The sequence below is a fragment of the Pavona decussata genome, unplaced genomic scaffold (genome assembly GCF_977016875.1).
Source record: "Pavona decussata unplaced genomic scaffold, jaPavDecu1.1 SCAFFOLD_133, whole genome shotgun sequence".
Lineage (NCBI taxonomy): Eukaryota > Metazoa > Cnidaria > Anthozoa > Scleractinia > Agariciidae > Pavona > Pavona decussata.
In genome coordinates, this window is record NW_028145546.1 from 2,980,869 (window position 1) to 3,005,785 (window position 24,917).

The 24,917-nt window shown below is 41.3% G+C and overlaps 1 protein-coding gene across 3 annotated transcripts; it reads right to left on the minus strand.

Annotated features, from left to right (window-relative positions):
• Nucleotides 1-7,588: 7,588 nt before the first annotated feature.
• Nucleotides 7,589-16,779, minus strand: LOC146468245 (uncharacterized). Of its 3 annotated transcripts, none has more exons than XM_085124846.1 (3): nt 16,675-16,779; nt 12,470-13,054; nt 7,589-10,414 (listed from the first exon to the last, which is right to left on the minus strand). In XM_085124846.1, exons 2-3 carry the CDS (start codon nt 13,038-13,040, stop codon nt 8,307-8,309), a joined length of 2,679 nt encoding a protein of 892 aa, XP_084980972.1. In that variant the 5' UTR covers nt 13,041-13,054; nt 16,675-16,779; the 3' UTR covers nt 7,589-8,306. The 3 variants fall into 3 exon arrangements, with proteins under 3 accessions (XP_084980972.1, XP_084980974.1, XP_084980973.1); XM_085124848.1 differs by having other exon boundaries at nt 12,470-13,093; nt 16,675-16,720; XM_085124847.1 differs by lacking the exon at nt 16,675-16,779 and adding an exon at nt 14,465-14,829.
• Nucleotides 16,780-24,917: the final 8,138 nt, after the last annotated feature.

The following is a 24,917-nucleotide window of genomic DNA, read 5'->3' on the forward strand; positions in this document are numbered from 1 at the left end:
GATATGCATTCAGTTTAACTCTCAAACAGGAAATATTATGTTCGTTTACGTAAGCTTTAATAAATGTATCATCCATTCAACATCCTAAACTGGAGTCGAACTCTGCTCAGACACTTGATGACTGACCAAGCTTTTTCTCTTCCCGTACTCATTCAATCAATCACCCACTCAAAAGAACGACCCCCAAACCAACAACCGGTTTAGCAGCTGGTCATTTCAAGTCAGTCCCAAATTGATCAGTCATTTTAGCATTTTTTCAGTCAGTAAGGGGTTGGCCATTCAGTCAACCAGTCATTTAGTCATGTCCGTCCGAGTAAGGCAAGAAGAGTGTGAACAGACTTGAGACCCTCGCCGTGTGAGTGAATCACTCTGATGATCACTGCGGTCTGTAGCAAGTCCTGATTTGCCGTGATCAAAAGATTCTATTTTGTCTCAAAAATTGGAAAGCAGGAGTAACAATAATATTGTCGTTAAGTCTGCATCTAAAAAGACACAGCATATGTTGCAGTTGTCTTCTCGCTTAGTTTATCGATTAAGACCCGAGAAGGGTATATTGAATGCATAATTTAGCAAATGTAGCGGACGAATTCTGGGACCTCGATTCATGAAGTAATGAAGAGAAATCTTTCACTTGACATCCACTTGTTTAAAATGAAGCGATTGAGAGGATGCGAAATGGGTGTTAATTTTGCAAACTAGCTGCTTACCTTGGTGTAATTGTCAATAATGGTGTTCAAGTATCATTCCACATACTGGCGAGCAGTTGTGTTGTCATTGTGATCTTGCTGATTCTCTTAGAGGTCTTTTTCGGCTCAGCGTGCGCTGGAAAACAAATGCAGACTATAGGCGCCTCTCAGTCCAACGGAGTGATTATGTGCTCACAAAAATAGCGCCTCTCTTCAAATTTGTTTGTCTGAGAACAAGTAGGTCAGCGATTGTCGTGAAAAGGCTGATAGGTGAAGCGCTTTGCTGTATTGGCTTTCAAAAAGTCAGACAGTAATTGTCTCAACTCGTGGTCATTCCACTTCTTTGGCATAACAAGAAGCTCTGTGTAGCTTGTACTTATTTATAACCTGCTTATCGAAGCGGCAAGCAAGGTCACTGTTAACTGATGAGTATTTTGAGCAGATCCGTAAATAATCCGGGAGAGTTTGTCTGGAAACCCTTCAATAATTGCAGCTGGATAAATTTCACTAAATCAGTGTTATGTAACAAGAAGCCCCAGGTGCTTTTAAATCGGCCATTTTAATGTTTTTACGCAAAATCGTACCCGTCTTCCCCGAAGGTGAATTGTTTTTACTTATCGAAAGCTATACATTTCCGTTGAGACTATAAGCTATTGACAAGAAGAGTCATGATGGTTTGTTTTGAAGGAGCAACACAAGGATCAAGCCTTTTGCGGTTTCGCTTTTTAAGTCCGCTTTCAAGCTGTCCTACTAGACTGATAATCTGAACTTGTAGGGCGATGAGAGACGTACTCGTTGTAGATTGTTCACAATCAAACGAAACATATATTTCACTGCAAAGCCATTTCTTTTGAGCAACTTTTAAGATTGTCAACTCAGGGCGTCAGAAGATTCAAAGCGGCTTGTGATAAGGTTAAACTGAGCTGGAAAAATGTTTTGTGGCTTAGTCGTTATTTGATGGTAAACGGATTTCTGAAAACAAGTAGACATTAGCCTCAATCTACGACACTTACGCACGATTAACAATGGCCGGAAAACCTAATTGAAGCGACTTAAATTAAGACCCGTGACCATTTGGCCACGTTCTTAGCAGGCAGAATATTGACTTAATGGTCCTTAATGACGCTATGACTGCCGGAATGATAATTAAAGTATACTAAATATTTGAACAATACTGAGGTCTTATACATTAATCCTCTTTGAAATCGTGTTTGCAATTCCGCAATTATATCTACCTGGGAGCCTCTGTTAAATGTCAAAGCCTTTGATACGAATGAATTCATATCATTTGCCTCTATCGTAACTGGGCACCTGTTTTTATTCGCTGACGCAGGCCGCAGAAAGAAAGTGTCCCTTTTTTGAAAAAAGAAGGAACCCGACTCAAACTACAGGTACTTTTATGAACATTGACCAATTCAGTAAATTCCATATAGTGACTGGAACGGCCAGTACCCACGGTTCATGGCGATGTGCTTCACCAGAACTATCTGATTTTCTCTGGATAGCTCTTTACTTAAAGCCATGACTTGAAAGAAAGACAAATTTGAAAATTAAATGATACTCAGCGGTGCGGAAGGAGGCCTTATTTGTCCACAGAATTTTCGATTTAGTTGTTGAGAAAATCTCAAGTTCTCTTCACGAAAATTACAGCTCAAAATTTCGTAACACTGAAAAAAAAACCTAATTTTCTTTCATTTTCAGCGGGGCAAATATATATGTTGTTAAAAATGCGAAAAAGGGCAGCTAGCATTTTCATTAAGTCAACAACAGTTCGAAATTCGGGGAATAAAATTCCATTCCGTAAAACTTTCTGCAACTTCAATTTTCAGCTGAAAATTAAGGATCCGAACAGAGCAAAATGAATTTGCCTACACAAATATTTCTTGAAAAAAGGGAAAACGATCTGGAAACACAGAAACAACTGCTTAAAGATTCTTTTTGGGCCGGTGCCTTAATTTTCACATACACAATTTCAGAAAAAAAAATTCATTGGCGAATTACTAACAGTTTGAAAGGGTTTTACTTTCCCAATCTTAAAGACTTCACCTTCTCACAAAACAAGACGGAAAAACACAAGTCAAGCACTGACTTGCAAAAAAACTAACGCCTTCCAACACTGTATGAGAAGGAGACATGGTTGGTAAAACACGCAAAGTAAGTGATAGTCTCAGCTTCAGGTCGCTGGGTCCAACGAAAGCACTTCGGCTCAGATTCAATCCTTCGCCGCAGTAGAAAAAGAAATATGAAAAAAAAATCAGCAGTAAATGCACAGTCTGGCATTAGTTAGACCCGCCTGCTACCACGATACTGCAGTAGAATTTAACTGTGATATTTTTTTAAACTGGTCCCAAAGAAGTCTTATCTCAACCCCTTACATATGCAGCACTGAATTGTTAAGATCGACTGGCATCGATAATCCTTATTTGCAATCACACTGGGAGTCAAACTCGCTTGGCTAGGCTAGCGTGCACATGGTCGGGTGTTGGGGTGTCGAACTTGTAATCCAGTTTTCTCGGGTTCAAGTCGCACTCTGTTGATCCCCTCAATCGTGCTAGTAAAGTAACCATCTGATATGTCTCCTGCCAGTTGGTATTCAGTTTAACCTGTTATATTTAATTGGATTATTTGATTCCAATTGAGGGGAACGGCTGTAAACAAGCTTGGGTAGCAAAGTGCACTGACACCATCATGAAACAACTGGTTTACATTTTTTCAGTTTAACACCTTGATCGGCATTCTGAGTCTCAAGGACACCAAATCCTCCTTTAGTACCTCGACCTTCGCTATATCCTGTAAATCACTCACCACTCGTAAGGTTTAACTTGCCTGGCCGAGTTATATAATTGTGCTGAAATGCAAGGCGTTCCCTACAAGGTATAGTTTGGGAAAGTAATTCCTTACTCTGGCATGTTCCGGCTTGCATGTGAACATGCATGGTACATGGTAAGATCAGTCTAAATTTATACCATGTAGTAAACATTTTCGCAATTAAACTTCAGGGCCCAGTTGCTCAAAGCCCGATTAAGCTACTCCTGGATTAACAACAACTTTGGCTCGAGTTTAATTACACAACAACAAAGATTTTTGAAAAAGATTTTTGTCCCTCAGTTTTGACATTGACTTTTCTTTACCACTAGCTTAACGTTAGAGTTAAAAACAATTTAAACGAGCGAGCAGAAAACCTTGCCAGGGTGGATTAATGTTTCGAACAATTGGGCCCAGTTGTTCAAAGTCGGATTAAGCTATCAGTCTTGGGTTAACATGAACTTTGATTAAAATTAAATTACAAATCAATAAGGGTTTTCCAAAACTTTTTGTCCCGTCAGTTTGACTAATGCCGCATTCACACCAAGGCTTAAACACATTTAAAAGCTGTTTTAGTTAAACACAGTTTAAAATTGTTTCCTTCATAAAAGCCGCTTTCGAATTTTTGTCGACTACAGATTTAGCACAAATGAAATCATAAGTTAAAGTTTACTTGAATCCTATGTCAAAGCCAATGGTTCAGCTTTCTGTTGCCAATTTTCATTTTGTTAAACCTGGTTTAATTAAACAGCTTTCATAAAACCGTCCCGGGCCAGGAGGGTACCAGATGGTACGTTTAAAATACAAACGATTAGTTGAAATCACACCAATCGGCCAACTGATGTCACGAAATAGATAATAGACGATTCATCTTTTTAACAAAAAGTTAAAAGTGGTTTTACCTAATTTCAACCTTCGAGGATGCCCTTCTCAAGATTCAGCGGGGATTGCAATTCTGTTTTACGGTACAACATTCCTTGGACAAACAGGAAGGCGCCTAAAAACAATGCCATTGAGCTTTAATCACATTAACTGCACTACCAAAAGTCTTGCAAAATTAATAACGACTAAATTAATTCACATGCTTAGCTTCCCAACACTTTTCGTTTTGACACAGAAAACGGGCTTCTCGTTGTAATAAACGCTCAACAGATTGTTAAAAAATCGTTTACTGCGTAGTGTAGCTGTAAGTATTTGGCTTTTTCTGGCAGTTTGAGAAGAGCAGGGATGGCGCAATGATGACTGAGAGTACTCGCCTCCCACCAATGTGGCCTGGGTTCCCGTCGTTGCTCTGAGAGGTTTTTCTCCGGGTACTCCGGTTTTCCCCTCTGCTCAAAAACCAACATTTCCACATCCCAATTTGATCTGAAAAGTGTCCCCCGATTAGTGGTCTAAGCAAAAGTTATCTTACTGGGGCTTGCAAGCTGAGCAAATATAAGTGTTAAAATCTGGATTACTTGGCGGAGGTGAGTACGTATAGATGCGTGGCTGAAAAGCTAGCAACAGGGTTGTGCCACCCATTCAATGGCTAAGGAGGAAGAAACCTCGACAGAGCCGGAGTGAACTAGCCTGACAGCCAGCACTCGTTATAAATGCCAAAGCTAGTAGACAGTAACAAGTTCAAGACTTTACAATCATTAATTTTTGCTGCACTTTGAAGTAAACAGTGGACTTTAGTTTGGCAAAAAGAAAATACTCAGAATAGCCAGCTGAGTAGTTTATAAAGGGGGAGGCAGGGATGTTGCAGTGAGTGAGAGCACTCGCTTCCCACCAATGTGGCCCGGGTTCGATTTCCAGACTCGGCGTCATATGTGGGTTGAGTTTGTTGTTGGTTCTCGTCCTTGCTCCGAGGGTTTTTCTCCGGGCTCTCTGGTTTTCCTTCCTCTACGAAAACCAACATTCCCAAGTTTCAATTCGACTGGAAACAGTGGATGAAAGAGCCACTCTGTGGAAGCCACTGAAATTTCCATTTATCCACTCTATTATAGATGGTACGTCAATATTTAGAACGGGTTGTAAAGAACATACGGGAATAAACAGAAAAGAAATAAAAGGTCTAAGGAAAAGAGGTCTAAGGTCGAAGATAATAAGAGAGCCATTGTTAGCATATCATTGTTATGGAAGACAACGCACCAGACCAACAGTTAACATAAAGGCCCAAGAATTTGTCTTCTTTGCTTACTTGAACGATCGTAAGGAAAGACTTTTATACTTCTTTATTCACATTTTTCTAAACAGTGGAACGAGAGAAGCGAAGATTATGAACAGAACAACTTCCTCAATTGTAGAGCAAACCTCGTGGGCACTTATAACAGGAAGGAGTCATTACAGGTGTTAGTGAAATTCTAAAGAATACAAAATCTGTTAACACCTAGACACGTGCAGTCTTACAACTACCAGCAACCTGACTGTTTAGTTCTAGACTGATATGCACTGTAGAAAGAGCAAACCTGTCATCTGCTTTGGTTCTGCCTTAACAAATATAAGTTTGCCCTCCTTTAATCTATTGAAAACACGTGTTGTAGAGCTAGCGTACATCGTTGAAATACGAGGTATGCTTTTTTTTTTTAAGAAATATCAAAAGTTATCCAGGAGCCGAACGGTACACTCTCGTCTTTGCTGAATTGTTCCCAGAGGTACCAGTGGGAGCTAAAGAGAATTTTTTTTCGCGCCTCGTTAATTAGAATTAGGGGATCTGTAAGGAGTTCTTTTAATTTGACTGAGCCTGGAGAAATATTCCCACTGCTTGGTCTGTCGATGATTGAAATATCAGAAAGTTAATATATTCAATTCTGTGTTAGATTTAAAAAGATACCACAGATTATCATATTATCAGAGTGTTCTGCTTAGGACAGCAAATGAATACGGGCAAATTGCCAGCATACGTTGATCTTTATTAATGACTGATGTGTTAAAAAAAAGTGAAGGAAAACCGTGTTCGAATCTGACATGTGGACGGCCCGAGGCAAAAACGAACGAAAATTGGATTTTCAAACAAAAACGGATAGAGACATATGTGGACTGGTAAAAACTAATCAAAAAGGCTACGGGTGGACAGAGATATTCTTAAACAAGAAAAAGAACAACTTTCGCGCTTTCAAGCGAAAACGGATCTTGGGACTTTCCTGTATTTTTACGGCCACCATTATGCACCTGTATATGATTCTATGACTTAGCTTGCAGAGGGTTTTGAGGAATCCAAAGGCACATTTTCAGTGGAAAAAAATCATCTTCGTTTGCCGAGTCACTTTGGTGGGAAAGTAATGGGCTATCTTTCTAAAAGAAAGGGAGAATATTTTATTTTACCGCAATCCACGAAAAAATCGGCAAATAACCTTCCGAGCTCGCGCTAGTCTGTGGCATCACAGCGCGTGCGCTTACTGGTCAGTTCTTTTTTGCCATGGCAACAAGAATAGGTCCAAACAGAAATGAAACGGTGCACCACCAACCAAAAATATAAACACCGCTCTTTTAGTCATTAAAATGACTAACCTGAACACTGAAATGCGTATTAAGCATTAGAGTAAAAGTAGCCATTTCCTTCTCAATTTTTTGGACCAAAAAGCTGTTTGACTAAATAATGGCTTTCCCCGCCTCGTTTGTTACCGCTTTACGCCATGCTAAAAAACACCTCATCCAAGAAACAAGCCTTACCTTTTTTCGTTTTGGTATTCCCGCAAGCAAACAAGATTCTTAACGACGTTCAAGTGAAACGTTGTGAGCTAAGGACGTTTTGATGATCTCGTAAATGACTTTTCTCGTTCCTTTGGGACACCACTGAATTCGGTTTTCGACGCAAACCGAAATGACAGTCACTTAAAAAAATGACGTCATAAAGGCATATTGGAATGTTAACAGCGCGTGAATTTTTGCGAACAAGTGATGTTTCTTTCGTGTAACGGCGATTTAACGTAGAGTATTGTTGTTTCGAAGTCCTCATTGCGCCAATGTGTTCCAAACTCTTATAGATGTTGCCCCTACAAGTGGCCGCACAGCTAAAATTCAATTTCGGGCAAATTTACGCGGTATTCAAGCCCCAATATCGATCAGCTTCTAACTTCTCCTCACCGTTTACAAAACTGTATCAAGCATACAGGTCACCAACGATGAAATGGTTTTATTTTTAAATACATTCTCCCAGATAGCACTATAAGAAATACAATAAAACAATGAGGAGAATATGACTGTTGATCAACACGGCAAGGTTGAACATCTGCATCAAAAGTTGTCAACAGGAGTCGTGGAAATTTCATACTCTTTGAGAGTAGGCGAGTCAATGAGAACTGCTGGACAAACAACACAAAAGTGTTCCATTAACAATTGTGGAGTAGAGGCTTACAGAGTTCAATTTTTTTTGAGCGAATGTGAGTCGGTAAGAACTAGCGACGGGAAAACAACAACGGGCGTTTTAACTCTTGCTAAAGATTTCCGCCGAGATAATCAAGGAAGAATAATTCTAGCTTTAAAATACATAACAATGTATGAATGTATGACCTTTTTGTCTCTGCTCTAAATCCTTATTTACTTTGATGTCAATTTTCGTTTCCGACCCATCAACTTTTCGACAGGGACACGTTTCTCATCCAAACATTTAAGTACCAATACATACATTCATATCTTTATTGAGTTGTAAAGCAGGTTAGTAAGGTCGCAGGCAGAGGCTGATGTGGACCCTGCTGTATACATTAAATGCTAAAATAAATAAAAAGTAACCATTTACAACCAAAGATATGCGTGTGTTAACTGTTGGAGGCTAAAACGTCTAATTAAGAAATCATCAGAAAACTAATTTAATGTTTCAATTAAATTAACGTTTCAACAATTTTGCCCCGCACCGTTGTCATGACTGTTGCCTGGCTCAAATTGTTTGAAACTAAGTCTTGTTCCCTCTGTTTTGAGCCACTTCATCTCAATCGTGTCGATCTCATCCGAAAGGCACTTTATCTTGGCTAACATTTCCTCCAACTCAGCTTCCTTGCGCTTCACAGCTCTCCCTTCTTTTGTTACAGAACGCTTTTCCATCAAAGCACTTTTCATTTCGTACTTTGTTGCTTGCTTGCGAACGTTTGTCTCGTACACGCTAATCTGATTGTTCAGCTTATGGAGTGCCTTCTGCAGCTGTAAATTTTCATCCTTCAGCGAGAGTCGTTTTCTTTCGATGAACTTCTTTAGTGATCTCACTCCTGTAATGCGTGCATCTGTCTTTGGAGTTTGTCCCAGAAAATTATCACAAAAGCGATCCAGCAGCCAACCATAATCCGCCGCATCTCTTTTGGATATTAACTTCAGAGCTTTTTCCAGCATGCTACGCGCCTCTTGCATAAATCTCCGGTTGTCTCTTGTCATTCGCCTTTGGCGTGCTACGTCTGGAGCGGTACGACTTGTTACCTCGTCTGGTAACTCAGGCAACAGAGAAGAAATTGAAAACGGGGCTTCATCAATCAAAATGGTGTTATTGTCTTCCTCATAGTCAACACTTCTACCACCACTACTTACACAATCTTTTTCATGTTCAGCACTGGTTGTACTAGAGGTAACATGGCCCGGCTTCTGATGACCAATACTGGTACTACTAGAACCAACATTACGTTTCGGATGAGCAATACTGGCAAAGTCCATGCCAACATGCGTTCTCTGATGTCCACTGCTGGTACTAACAGGTTCGTTCTGATGTCCCATACTGGTACTGCCCATTCCATCATTGTCATTCTGTCGACCAACGCTGGTCCTGCCTGCGCCAACATGGTTTTTATCCTGTTCAATAATTGAACTACAAGTGCCCACATGGTCTTGATGATTTGCCATAATGGAACTGCCGTTGCCATCGCGGTTTTTCGGATGTCCAGCACTGGTCATCCAAGTTGCAATACGGTTGTTCGGACGAGTAGTTACCTCGGTAGTCCAAGTTCCACCAACGTTGTCTCCTCTAGGATGTGTTTGAGGTTCAAAACAAGCAAAACTTTGATCATCAGCTGTCAACGGGTTGCTGTTAAACGTATTCCCACGTAACACATTACTTTGGGGTTGCCCAGAGTTGTTCACAAAACACAAGGGGGGATATTGCCTCAAGGGATAGAAAAGAAAGCGATTAACAACGTTCTGCGTCCCAGGAATGAGAGGACTTCCTGTCTGCTGTCCTGTAGGGGGCAGACAATGAGAAAGAGGGATTGAAGAAACATCACCAGGAAAACATACACTCGTGCGTGGTAGCTGCAGTGGCAGCGGAGGCAAAATGGGTTGTCGTGAGCTTGTTACTCCAGTACTGCTAATAAAAGGTGGAGTAATTTGCGTCATACTGGGAACCGCATTGGAAAAAGCTGTGCTGTTGATGGGCATGGGTAATAAACTGTCCCCGAATGCCATTACTCCAGCACTGCTAGTGGAAGGTGGATTAATTTGTGAACTTAATCTGGGAACTGCATTTGAAAAAGCTGTACCACTAATTGACATGCATGATGAATTGTCTCCAGTTACTAATGGACGACAACCGGTAGATGTTGCAGACAACAGACCAATTGTCATGTGAAGTCTGGCAGTGGTACTAGCAGTGACGTCACTTGTGTTCTTAACAGGCACTGACCCAGTAACGCTAACAGAACTTGAAGATACTTGGTGTTGTGAAATGTCTGTTGAACGAGAAGCGGTAGACAATGGTGTAGATTCCACCCTACTGTTTAAGTCTTGTCCATGAATTGTTCCCGGAAATGATGGATCATGATCAACTTCTCGTTCATGCAATGCACGGCTTAGTGATCCAGACTCACATGCGAGGACCTGATTAGACTGCACCATCCCTACTGGAGAGGCATTTTGATTTGGGGCCTCAACAGCAATAGACCTGGAAACAGGACAAGGTCTTTCTTCTGAAACTGATGTGCAATAGGTAAGCATTTCAGCGGTACTGCAAGTGCTGGACAGGGTAACTGCAAAGACAAACATAAATGGATTCCTTAAAGAAAGTATGGAAGTGTACTTGGAAAGGCATCAACCCAATGCTCTTAGTTTTTCTTACAATTTGGGGTGGGCAAGAGAAATTTGAAGGGTGGGGGGAAGTATTCCAAATACAAAACAACAATTCAAGTGAAGGCCATCATACTTTTACAGACGATCATAGTCAGTCACAGGATTGCCTAAAGCCTCCTGACAATTTGCTGGTAAAGTCAAACCTCCCTTAACCCTTTAACCAGTAATATCAAAGAGCAAATTCTCCTATCTTGTCCCCATACTTTTCTTATAAAAGTACTAGGAAGAAGTTATAAAAATATCAAGAAAATTCACCTTTGGTGATCATATCCTGAATTCTCATGATCTCAGGGGTTGAATAAGTATTGGTTTTACAAGAAGAAATTTGATGTTGATCACTATTAGGGCTTAAAGGGTTAAGCAGTCACAATTTGAACCAATTTCCATATTGGTGTTTCAGAGGGGTGCCTTTTATGATGTTGTTCAATGTTGCAGGAACCACAATATGATAATGATGATGATCACAGCTTTGATCATTGATGATCATTGCTTTGGAACAATGCAGGCAATTTTAATCACTAGTTATGCTATATAAGTGCTTGTATAGCCATTGAGCACCCTATGTTAGTGAGTTTTTCAATCTTAAGAATGTTAAATATAATTTACGCAGGATCAACACAAGGTTGGAACTTCCCCCATTCAATTTGAAGTGTATGCATCAATCTTTTACCTTTTTGGTCAGTAAACTGTGGAATGTGCTGCTTCCAATGGTTAGAGAAACTAAAGACATTGTATCTTTTAAGCGGCTCTTAAAGTTCAGATGACTTGAAGCATGGAGAATTGGAAATTTTTGAAATTTGTAAATATTGTATATAGATTAATTACTAGTTAGTATTTTGGTAGTGTTTATTAATTAACTGATTAATTTTATTCTTTTACATTTGTACACACTTACACATTTTAACGAGCACTTAAGAGCTCCTTGGTGTCACGTTTATAAATAAAGTATTATTATTATTATTATTAGTAGTATTATTATTATTATTACCATTGTTATTATTATGACTTAAGTAATAGCTGCCGCGATAATGCAACGGCTTATGCAGTTTCGTTTTGTGTGTACGTGTGTTTAGTATCTGCGTTTAAAATAAACTTCTGTCATATAGAATTGTAATACGGTAATATATTATAACAACTTTAATAATAGTAGCATTGTAGTTGTTGTTGCTGTTGTTGTATTTTTTTTTTCTTTTCTTTAATTATTTGAAAAGTGTAATAAGTATTTATGTGGTGAAATAAAATTCTTCTTCATGAAAAAAAAAATGATGATGATGGTGATGATGATGATGATGATGATGATGATGATGATGACGATGATGATGACAATGATGATGACAATAATGATAATACTAATACACTTTAGGACCCTGAAGGGTAGCCTATTTCATAGAATTTTACCACTGAACGTCCGTGATATTCAATGTCAAGTCTGTTTACAATTTCTGTTGACCAATTTCACTCAGAAATTTAACAAAATTATCAAATTCATTACCTACATGTTATGGTGGTTAAAAATCTTACACAAAAAAAAAAAAATTGGAATCAACAAAGTGGTTTAATTTATACAGTAGTTAATTTACAAAAATGGTGGGAAAACAATCAAAACTGGTTTTCTTGGAAGGGACTGAGAGAGTTTTATGACAAATACCTTAAGTTAGGTGCAAAATGCAAAAATACATCACTAGGATTGAATAAAATGTGACAGTTAGCTATAGCTGCAGACAGAAATTTTAACTTTTCTGTGATGCACAGTAGAATTGTGCAAAACCCAAGAGAAACCTTTAGAGGGTTCTGTTGCCTACATGGAAGGTGTCTGTTAGCAAAGTGTAATGCTAAATTCTCCAAGCAATCAAACTTTTACAAAAATGAGACTAATCATGACGACAGTCTCATTCAGATGTTTTATAGCTCTCACAGTAATAATTATTGATGCCTAGTATTGGAACACTGAATACCTGACAAATGGTCTGTGTTTTCCAACTCAGCCCTCTTTCTTTTTAAATAGCTTCTCTTTTTTGTTGTATTCTTGGCATAACCAGATGACTTGGCTCTCTTGCAGGGACTATTACTTTCACAACCGAGACAGCAAGTCAAGGGAACACCATTTCGCTTTGCCTTCCTGCCCGGGTAATTTCCTATTCCAGGAACTTGATCTTTGTTCAAGGGGTTTATTGCCGCTGAGAGAGGTAGCACAGAATACCCTACTCCACCCTGCAGTGGAGCAAGGTTTGTAGCCTCAAGTCTGGATAAAACCACTTTCAAACCACACAGCTTTGGAAGTGGACTATTTCTGGTGGGTTTCCAATATTCCTGACCCTCTTTCTTTATAAACTGTTGCTCTGGCAGTGAGTCAGCGTTTGCAGGCATTTGACTGGCTAAAGCCACTTTCAAGTTGCTTATGAGTTTGCTGCATTCCTGATTCTTTGTCTTTATAATTAACGATTGCTTTGTTGAGGTATCAACAGAAGTGGTCTTTTCATCATCACTTGTTGCCACTGAGCTTGTTTTGTTCAACTCTGTAGACATCTTAGACAATCAGTCTGTAAAATGAAAGAAAGATCCTTTCTGCATGAATGTTACTAAAAATTAAATTGAACAAAGAAATGAGGACAATTTTTTAGGCATAGTACTCCCTGGAACAAGTGTGACTTTTAAGCATCAATGGACTGGCTGTGTGTGTTTACAGTGGAGGTGCACTTAGCCACCCAAGCACTCCAGTCAAATAATGGGGAAAATAATAATCTAACTAAAGTAAACATAACAGGTTAAAAATGGCAACTAGCAGAAGGCAGAGTAGCTGACTATTCACCAGTGCAGCCAAGGAGTACTGAAAAACAACTCTAGATAGCAGCCAGTGTGGCTACTGAGATGTATTCAGGGATGACCTGTACAGAAATCTTGCTTCACCCTCATTGCTTTATCGTGCTCAGTGAAATAAACAGTCAGTGGTCATGTGAAAGCAGGTCCATACACATGTTTTCTATCTGTTCAATCATTATAATTCCCTACTCCACTGTGGGATCATTTGGGTAGATGGATGGACATAGCACTAATGAATAAGCGCATTTTTTGGCATTTTCTTGGGGTAGTGTTCCTCTCCCTTTTTAAGTCCTAGGAAACTGTTAACGGCCCTTTATGCCCACTTGCGATCCCCACCGTTGTTCTATATTTGCCAACCTCATTCCCCAGGTTTTTTCCCTGGTAAATTGGCTTTTCAAGGAAAAGGCCCTGGCAACGAGTTTGTCTATTTGTGTAGCATCGTATTCGGATTTAGGTTTACGTAATGTAATATTACTTAACTAGAATTTTTGGAAGCCCTGTACTTCTTCTATAACTCTTCGTTCCTTCTTTCTTTCACAACTTGCTTGCATAATTTATTTATTTATCTATCTATTTATTTATTTATTTATTTATTTATTTACTGATTCCTTTCTTTCTTTCTGTCGCAAACTGCAGTTTTTCAATTTCTATGGCTTCTTCTTTCACAAAATGCAAAGCGGTTAGTTTTAACCTAAAAGAGTCTTTCTTATCCAACTGACTGCCAAGAAATACCCATGTTCATTGACATAATTTTCATCCATCTACACAAACAATCCCATAATCCCTCACTCACACCAGTCTCCCTGTATTTTCTGGAGTGGGGAATAGGCCATTTCACAGCAGCTCGGAAATGGCCTATTGCCGCACAGTTTTGCTCAATTGCCTGAAAACCAGGTTTCATGGCCAGCAGTAAGTGGATTCTGATTGGTCAGTCCTTAATTCTGAAGACAATGAGAATAGGGGACAAAAAATCCCTCATAGGGGAGGCAGGACCTGAACACGACCCGAACCTGATCGTGCATGAAATCAGGGTCGGTTTTGGCCGGCACGGTGTGTGCAGGGTTAGTGGTAAATTGATGACTTTTGCGGCTGATCTCAGTGATCACAGATTTAATAATCGGTTGACCTACCATTCATCATGGTACTTAAAAATGCTTCTTTATTGTGAGAAGGTTATTTTCTAAAGAAACAGTGGTGCTGCATCCGTTGGGGAGTAGAATGTCTGGTTTAATCTGATAAGGTAGCTTGGCCACCGTAAAGAAAGATTTGATCGAGTGCTGAGGTTTCAAGCGATAGCCTTTCACCAAAAAGATTGCCACTTGAACATATCTTTTAAGTTAGCTTTTTACTTTTAGCCTTTAGCGCCTAAATTACTTTATTATTGTTAAATTTAGTTTATGAACATATCTAGTATATTCTAATATTGTAATGCGCTTTTGATCATTGCATGTTAAAAAGCGCATTATAAATTAATAACTTATTATTGTCATTTTTTATGTTTTGGAAAGCACTGCAGTATTTTTTTTTTGTTAACTAAAATGTATAACTACTACCCTACTAACAGAGGTTTCTTTTGGCATCTACAAAATCGTTCGCGCCCCTGGTATTTTGCGAGGTCGGTTTGTTTACTCACATCTATTAGGAGGGTAAATATAAGCTTATTGCTTGCTGGTTAAGGTTACCAGATACCTTAGAGAGTCGTTTTTTTGCCAAAAAATTTTTTGAGGCCAAATTAAATATTTCTAGTCTCGCTTCATTGTCAAAAAAACAAAGAATATGGCAAATCTTGAGGCGTGCGCGAATTATCAACAAGAAAGTTTTTTCAAATGCAATTCTATCACCCGCCAGGGTGCTATAAGCCAATTAAAATTTGTCAGCGTCAGGGCTTCCCGTGATGTTTTTTGTGGTAAAACACCCGGAGTCGTTTATTTCGTGTCGCCTCTATTCCTTTTGTTTACGTTTGCAACTTGTGATTTATTCACACCAAGTTTTCGCTTGTGTTCGTTTTGCGTATCGTGTATGGCGAAATATAAGAAAGAAAAGAGTCCGTGGTAGAAAACTAAGAAGAAAACTGGTCCTAAAAAAAGAAGAAGAAAGTTTCCCATGAAGGATGGCGAAAAACTCTTGCCGAAGCCGCATAAGGGCGTAGCGCATAAGCCCAGGTACAATAATCGATATATCGAGTTCTTTGAGGCCCTTTCCCTCCCCACATATTGCGCTCAACGCTTGCCTCCAGGTTGCGGGTGAAAATATCTCCATCAAACCTGCAAAGCCAAAAAACTCGGATATTGAACTGCAAGCTTGCGAAGGCAATTTATTCGCATAGATAATAGTATATGTAAATAGTCTTTCAACGTACCCCAGTGACCGCATTTCTGCCTGCAGCTGCTCTTTCAGATTGATGGGGGCTCACCGTTGAGGCCACTGCAGTTTTCCTTTTCTTCGAAGAATTTTTTCTGCCCGGTATTTCGCGAGGAAATTCGAGAAATTTTGACTGGTAATAAAACTGCAGTCATGCACTCAACTTTTCCGGCGCGACACCATTAATCTCAGGGGACTCAGCAGTAGGTCTCCTGTTATATTCTATTGGCTTTCGATGTCGGCGGCATCCACAGTGTTGAAATATGGCGCAGCAAGGGCGTGAAATGTTTGTAAACATTTAGAAGCGAAACAGACCTACTTCGTTTTTACGTGAGTGTGCTTCCTTTAAAGTAATTTATAGGATACAATGATTTAACGGATTGCCTTGAAATTCAGCCCGAAGATTCCCAAGACACCGAGCAAAAAAACTATCTGAGAAAATTCTGTTTTGTAAAATTGATCTCCCGCAATGGCCTTCGTCGTAAAATGTATCGGTGAGTTCTTGATCGTCAAAATTGACAGTAAAATTGTGAAGCAACCAATACGAATATTGAAAAAGCCTCACACGGTATTGAAGATTAATGCCTTGTGATTGATATGATGCAGTACTGAGTAGTTTTGATTCTGCGGTCGAATTCCATATCCGATAAATAATTATTCTCAAAGAGACATCGGTCGTTTTGGCTTTTGGGGCGCACTCTCCTTACGGCTAGAAAAAAATCAAAGCGAAATAATTTTTACCGGATAGTACATTTCATTAGCTTTGTACTGATATATAGTTTATGGTTGTTGCATTTAAGACAGCGCGCAAATACCTTTTTTTCGCGAAGGACACCCGCCCGCCAAGGTATCCAGTAACCTTAACATCGGCTAATGCGTTCTTTTGCGTTGACTGAGCAACAGCGGACGTTTTGGGAGCAAACAGCAGCTATTATTTAAACTAGGAATAACTGATTTCTCGAATACTGTTTAAGCTTACCTTCCAGGCTTCTTTTAATTTCTCATCACCAATGTTTGAAATGTTCGCAAAATGGATCCGCAAATCAACCATGGCGTCCAAAGTGTAAAGTGCCAGGTTACCAAGTAAATATGTCATGTATGGGGACACATATTGTCCCGGAGCACATGCACCTGCGAAGTAGGTGTGCCAGTGATGTAGCCTAGCCGCGCGCTGTAGTACGTGTGGTGCTATGGCAGATGAAGTACGTGTAGTGTTGTAGTAGCTGTAATACGTGTAGTAGCTGGTACTGCTGTAGTACGTGTAGCAGGTGTAACGGCTGAAGTAGCAGTACTAGCACTAGCTGTAGTACGTATACAGGAGTACCTGATGGGGCCCCTCGACTAAAAATCCGCTCTGCAGGCTGTAACTCAGAGCTGGCTGGGAACTGAATACATTAGACGGTTAACTGGCTGGAACGCTTCTAAATATCTAGCTTGCTGAGATTTTTTAATAAAACACTGGTTCTAGCCGGGTAAAAAAAATGCCTCGTTTGTTGTCTGCCTGTAAGGGTCCCTGTCACACTCGAAAAAAATCTATAGTTTCAGCCTGCCAATGCCCCACCAAACTTCTTGCGTCATACTTGGACAAGATAACTGCACCTTTTGTGCGCAATTTGAACATCTATCATTTTAAACCACGATGACCAACACCTTTCATAATATTAAACAGTTATGTTAAAGATTCCAGCCACGTGTTAAAAATAGTGGACGCATTTCGCTACGAAGGTGAACATCGTTTAATTTATCTTTACAATGGACATCAAGTCCCTGTACACAGTCATTCCCAACGACGAGGGCCTCCAAACCCTGAAATATTTCCTCGACCTAAGATAAATCAAGGACCCCACGGCACACACGCTTCTCCGTATGGCTGAACTAGTGCTAACGCTCATCGATTTTATTTTCAGCGGGGAACATTTCAAACAAATCGGCGGTGCCGCAATGGGAAGTAAGCTCGGTCCCAATTATGCTTGTTTCATGGTTTGTTGGTTAAAACGAGGAACGCATGATGACTGAGTACAGCAGAATAAAGCCGGAACTTTGCGAAAGATACCTGGATGATGTGGCCGGAGCGGCCTCTTGCACTGAACAAGACTCACGAAGTTCCTGACGTTTGCTTCAAACTTTCACCCCAAACTTGAATACATCTGATCAATCTCTTCGGTCAAACTCCCGTTCCTGGATATGTACTTAACGCCTCGTGGTGATCGCATCTCAACATCAATATACTACAAAGAAACGGACAGCCTGACTCCTATTTGAACTTCACATCGTCGTACCCCTTTAATTTCAAGTCGGCAATACCATACAGCCAATTTCTACGACTTCGCAAGATTTGTACGGAGGACGATGATTTTGAAGAAACAGCAAACATCATGGAGACTTTCTTTGTAGCGCGCGGCTATCCAATCCACCTCGTACGGGATGGTAGACAAACGGCAACATCAACACCACGATCTACCTTATTGACTGGACGGGATGCCCACTCTGCGACTAACAGAGTGCCCATTGTTACAACGTACCATCGAAAGAACACGTCTGTCTGTAATGTCTTACAACGCAATTTCAACATCTTGCAAAATGACGAATGCACCCAAGTCATTTTTTCGCAACCACCATTAAAGGCTTACAGACGGGAAAAAACCTCAAGGATCTGTTAGTCCACAGCAATCTTCCTTCAGACAAACCACCGCACCAGCCAGGCACTTTTCCCTGTAGGCGGACCATCTACTGTACCTGCCTTCGCATCACTGAGTCCACCTCAATTCCACTGAGCACCAGGAGGACACATAAAGATCACAGGGCATTTCACGTGCATTTCAGAAAACACCATATACTGTATCTCTTGCCGGAAATGCCCCAAAGCAGTCTACATTGGAGAGACAGGACGCAGATTGGCTGACCGATTCAGGGAACACCACCTAGATGTGCTACACAATGAGGGGCCGGGATCTGCCTGTGGCGCAGCATTTCAATGGCCCCAGTCATTCACTGGAGGACACGCGTGTTGCGGTAGTGAAAGGGGGACTGGCATAGAGGGATCTCAGACAGCGCGAGGAGATGAGATTCATTTTTAAGTTTAGAACACTCGCCCCTCTCGGAATCAACCGCGACTTCTCATTTTTATGATCGCGCGGGCATACATCTTGGCACGCGCTCACAGTTTGAATTACTTTAATAAAATAGCCAGGGTCAAACAAGCACTGTGATTGGTCAAACTGAGTTCTGTATAACTCCACAATGCACGAAGCATACGTATGGTGCGTGCATTATAATTGTACATATGCATGGAGCACACGTCAGATTTTTTGCCTGTGAAAAATCTGAGAAATTCAGAGACAGAATGCGCTGTCACTCCAGCGATTCGCAAAGAAAAGTCTCTTTTACTGATGTTTCCAGACTTTTAATTAACTTCAAGTTCAACATATGACGGCAAATAACGAACTTTCAACACGCCACCCTGAAGAAGGCAGCACTCCCGAAACGTCGATGAATATCAACCGAACTTAATAGGGTTACAGTATACCAAAACCTTTTGTATCGTAAAAAAATCGTGTTTGACTTTTTGCTCTAACACCGTTTTTACCATTGAAAGTTGAAGGCAAGTAGCGCGCCGGTGAGGGAGAGAAAAGTCGGCCCCTAGACCATATGAGACAGATCCTTTCGTTGGCACCTCAGTTCCACCTTACTGACTTAAACTGAGATTCAGCCAAGTATATATATGACAATAAAGTCATTTTCATTCTCGACTCCAGAGTTCTTCTGCGCATGACCGGCTTACGCGGTCATTCAGATTGTTGGAAGCGTAAGCAGTGGGGTCGAGAATGAAGTCATTTTGTCTTCCTTGTGGTTTACCTTGTGGTACGTTTTGAGCTTTGAACATGCGCATGGGATAAAACGATATAATGACAGAAGGATGACTCGTGGTCAAACGACCTGTAGTCTTGTAGGTACCGCTAGGCTTGGATTCCTTTTACCTTATTTCATTCTTACAATTTTTATTGCCGTTTTCCCGAAAACTATAGTAACTGTCGTACGTGTGGTAGCTGTAGCAACTGTAGTACGTGTCAAATAGAGGAACGTGTGTTAGGAGGGAAAATCAATAAATTATTGAATTGGTGTACTTTTGGGTTTTTCGTTGTAGATTGACAAATTATGTTTTGGACCGTTGTGCACCTATAAAATAAACAATATTTAGCATGACGACACCAGGCAATTATCATCACATCGTTAGCCGTTTGACAACAAATTAGTGAGTGTTACTTATTTTGCTCGACGTGGACGTCGAGGTTTAAGGGAAGGTGTTCCCGCGGCTCCCAAATCCAAATCTCTTACCTCGGGTAACATTTTGATGACTTTTTAATGACTACAAGCATTTTACACCAGCTGTAAAAAACTTACAATCCGTAGTACATTTCCACAAAAACCATGCCATGTGCTCTCATCCGGGTACAAAAACAAAAAAACAACGTCATGTCCGATTACACGAAATGTCATTAAGATGTAAACAATCAAAATAAAGTCTGACGATTTTATGGCGGTAACATCCTCCCCCCGTGTTCGGCTGAGTTAAATGGGCGAACACTCTTCTAGGAGGGCTAGTTTCACAACAGGACGCTTCATCAAACCAAACTTGGTCTTCACTTCAGCTGATCTCACGACATTGTCATGGCCAGGGAAAACTCTCACAATTCTGCCAAGAGGCCAGGAGCCTCTCGGGGTTCCATAGTCTACCACAAGCACCAAATCACCAATCTTAACATTCGCCATAGGTTGAAACCACTTCTTGCGAACAGCTAAACCAGGCAGATACTCTCGCAACCAACGATTCCAGATGTGGGCGGTGATAACTTGTGCCTGACGCCAACGCTTCTGAGACGATATCTCTTTTTCAGCAAAAATACCAGGTGGCAGATTAGGAGATGCTCTACCAATAATAAAATGATTTGGAGTCAGCGCTTCAAGATCTTCCACATCAGAGCTGACTTCAGTCAAAGGACGACTGTTGACTAGCCACTCAACTTCAGTAATGGCGGTCACTAATACTTCATCCGTGAGGACTTGATTCCGCAGGACAGCATCAAGGGCTTTCTTACAAGACCTCACCAAACGCTCCCATATTCCCCCCATATGGGGTGCGGCGGGTGGATTAAATACCCACTGAATTCCTTCTTGGCTCAGCGTATTTGCAATTCGATCTTGATTCCACTCACAAAGGCATTCTTTTAACTCGCGGTTGGCTCCCACGAAGTTTGTTCCATTGTCAGAGTAGATGACAGTTGGTTTACCTCGTCTTGCTATAAACCGTCGAAGACACATGATGAAAGAGTCAGTAGACAAAGAGTGCGCAACTTCCAAATGCACACCTCTTGTCACAAGACAAGTAAAGAGGCAACCATATCTCTTTTCTTCCTTCCTGAGATGCTTCACTTTTAGTGGACCAAAGAAATCTACGCCAACTTTCGAGAATGCCGGTGCAACTTGTAGACGATCAGAGGGAAGGCCAGCCATCAATGGTGCTTCTGGTTTTGCTCTTCGCCTTCTGCAATAAGAGCACTGATACAGAATCTTTCGTACTGTTGCACGGCAGCGCAGAATCCAGTACTGTTGTCTTAATTCGTTTCGGACATGTCCAACGCCTTCATGTTTAAGCTTCTCATGGCAGTTTATGATGATAAGACGGCTCAGCTCATGCTCAGGTGACAACACCAAAGGGTGGCGACCAGAATATGGTATATTGGCTCTCTCAATCCGACCACCAACACGAACCATTCCTTCTTCGTCCAAGAAGGGTGAAAGAGAAACCAATTTGCTCTTGCTTGAAATGGGTAGAATTTTCTTAAGAGTGGCAACTTCTTGGGGAAAGGACTCTGCTTGAGCCTTGCGGATCCAGAATTTCCGAGCTTGCTCCAACTCTTCAACTGACAACAGACCAATTCGACGTTCAGCCACTGAGCGTCTGCAGTTGTAAATAAACCGAAAACTGAAGGCAGTTACTCTGAGGAGTCGCGTCAAGGATGAGTACTTATCCAAAGAAATGAATTTACGCCTTGAATCTTGCACTGCACCAGTCCAATTTACTGCCATTTCTTGGGTTTGCAGGTCATTCATAGGTTGGTTGGAGGCTTCAAGTTTTGAATTCCCCTTTGGCCACTTCTCTTCAGGGAGATGTAGGAAGGCCGGACCATTTAGCCACCTGCTCTCTGACCCGATCGATCTAACCGGAAGTCCCCTGCTTCCATCATCTGCAGGGTTTAATGGACCAGGACAGTGGTTCCATTGACTGGGTTCCGTCATGTCCAGAATCTCACCAATTCGATTAGCGATAAATGCGGGGTGGCGCTTTGACTCTCCACGAATCCACTGAAATACCGTGCTACTGTCAGTCCAAAGGTATTTAGAATCAATGTTGTAATCATGCTCCTTGATTACTACAGCAGATAACCTCGCACTCAATACTGCGGCCTGCAGTTCAAGCTTAGGAATGCTCAACGGCTTCTTGGGTGCTACTCGCGTCTTAGCTGTAACAAAGGCACACCTCACAGCTCCACTGGCATAGCTGAATCTAAAGTAAGCTACTGAGCAGAATGCCAGTTCACTGGCATCTCCAAATACATGCAGCTCAATAACAGATGGATTGTCCACAACATGACGATAAAAACGGGGAACAAAGAATTCTGAAAGCCCCTCCAGTTCCTCCTGCCATTTGGACCACTCTATGAGGAATTCTGGTGGTGGTGCATCATCCCAGCCAATACCAAACTGCCACACTTGTTGAAGAAGGATTTTTGCTCGCACCAGGAATGGAGCCAGGAACCCAATTGGATCGAACAATGATGCTATCAGACTCAGAATTTTGCGTCGCGTGTCTGCCAAGTCCCTTTTAACCACCTTGTAGACAAAAGAGTCAGAATTAGTGTCCCAAATGACACCAAGAGCACGTTCCACAGGCATGACAATTTCTTCTTCAACCACCTTTACAGAGGGAGCTCTCTCTGATACTGGTATACGCTCGATCACTTCCTTCTCATTTGAGATCCATTTGGTCAAGTTAAATCCTGCAAGCTTCAGCATTGCAACCAGTTGCTGTTGCAGCTCCAGAGCTTTGCTGCTCGATTCCACGGACTTGAAGAAGTCATCCATGTAGAAGTTTCGCTTTACTGCAAGGGCAGCAGTTGGAAACTGCAGTTTATTTTCTTCTGCACTTCTAAGAAGCGCATAGTTAGAACAAGTTGGTGCACACTTGGCTCCAAAGATGTGACGCTGGTATTGATAGACTTCTGCTTCAGATCCAGGTGATTGACGCCACAGAAAACGAAGGGCAACTTGATCCTCTGGCGGGACAGCAACTTGATTAAACATCGCTTCGATGTCTCCAGAAATTGCAATCCGATCCTCTCGAAATCGCATGAAAATTCCCACAAGATTGTTCATTAAGTCTGGACCACTCAGAAGATGACTGTTTAGTGATGAGCCTTGAAACTTAGCAGCAGCATCACATACTCGTCTAACCTTTCCAGGTTTGCTGGGATTTAGAACAGGGTGATGAGGCAGATACCATTTGTGCTTCACGGGTGCATTTACTTCTTCCTTAGTCAGCTTCTTGATGTACCCTTTCTCTAAGTCTGAGCTGATGGTTTTCTCATAGGCAGCTGCTAACTCAGGATCTCGTTGGAGTCTCCTTTCCAGAACATTAAGACGATGGACTGCCACAATGCGGTTGTCAGGGAGTCTGATGTTCTGATCTTTCCAAATCAACGGAACTTCATATCGACCATCCACCTTTCGGGTTTTCTCATTCAGAAACTTCATGACATTTGCATCCTCAACTGAATGTTGGGTATCATAGTCATAGCGGCAACCAAAGTTCTCAGTCCGCCACCAAGATTTCACTGTTTCATGGAGCTCTTCATCCGCAGTCACCACATGAACTTTACAAACTGACTCACTGTCTTGAATATAACCAGGTAGGCGGCCAGTAATAGCCCACCCAAGTTCAGTACGAATTCCAATTGGTGACCCTTTCGGTCCACTTCGGGTTTCCAGTGGCACAATAAGCTCTGGGACATCACTGCCTAGAAGTAGAGTGACCTGTGTTCCAGCAACTTCGGTCAACTCTAAGTCCAACAGGTGTGGCCATTTCTCCTGTATTTCCTTGAGTTCCACCTTTCTTTCAGGTACATTCAGGCGATCAACTACCAGGACTCTATCCACATCAAATCGATTACCAAGGTCGTTCAATGGACTGACTTGTAAACTTACACGCCTTGTCAACAGTTCTGATGTTTTCTGAATTCCATTTAACAACACGCTTTCTAACGGACCATCCAAACCAAGGTTACGGGCAACATCTGCTAACAGCAAACTGCATGTGCTTCCAGTGTCTAACATTGCATACGTGTTGAAGTATCCCTTTGGACCATAAAGTGTTACAGGTACCACTTGTAACAAAACTGAGTCTCTGTTTCTATGAGATGCGCTAGAATGTTCATTGGATGAGGTTGCTGCTACGGAATCACTGCTTTCCAAGGGGGTGACGCTCCTTATAGAGTGCAATAATGCATTGTGAGGTCGCGTACATCCATTGACACCACACTGCTTCCTATTAGGACAGTTGTTGAGCCAATGCCCAGATCGAAGGCAACGAAAACACAACTTATGTTTCTGAACTTCACTGAGACGTTCCTCAACACTCATAGCTTTGAATTTGGAACAATCAGACAAGTTATGTTGCTGTCCGTCTCCCAAAAGGCACAATTTTGTAGGCTTCTGATGAGATGAATAATTACCAGAGAAAGTGCTCTGCCTTTCAGCTCCTCCACTGGGAATACCTGACCGAAATTTGTTCTTAAAGGGCTGAAATGGGTACTTAGGGCTTGATATCTTTGTATAGCAATCATCATAGATCTCTGCCTGCCCTTTCAACCAGTTGCACAAGTCAACCAGGGTCGGTCGCTGCTGGTTTGCAGCCTTGATGTAGTCTTTCCATTTAACTCTGAGTTCTGGGGACAGCTTATCCACCGCAAGAGAAATGTTAGCTTCAGCTGCTAGATCATTCTCGTATCCAAACCTCTTGAAAGTCCACACAGTGGTTGACACCACATCTGATAGATTCCTCACTTCATGGGGTTTGTCATTCTGTAGTCGTGCAGTTTTTCTCAATCTGTCCAGCGTGACTTTTACAACAAGAGAAGGTTTTCCAAACCTGCTTTCCAATTCCTT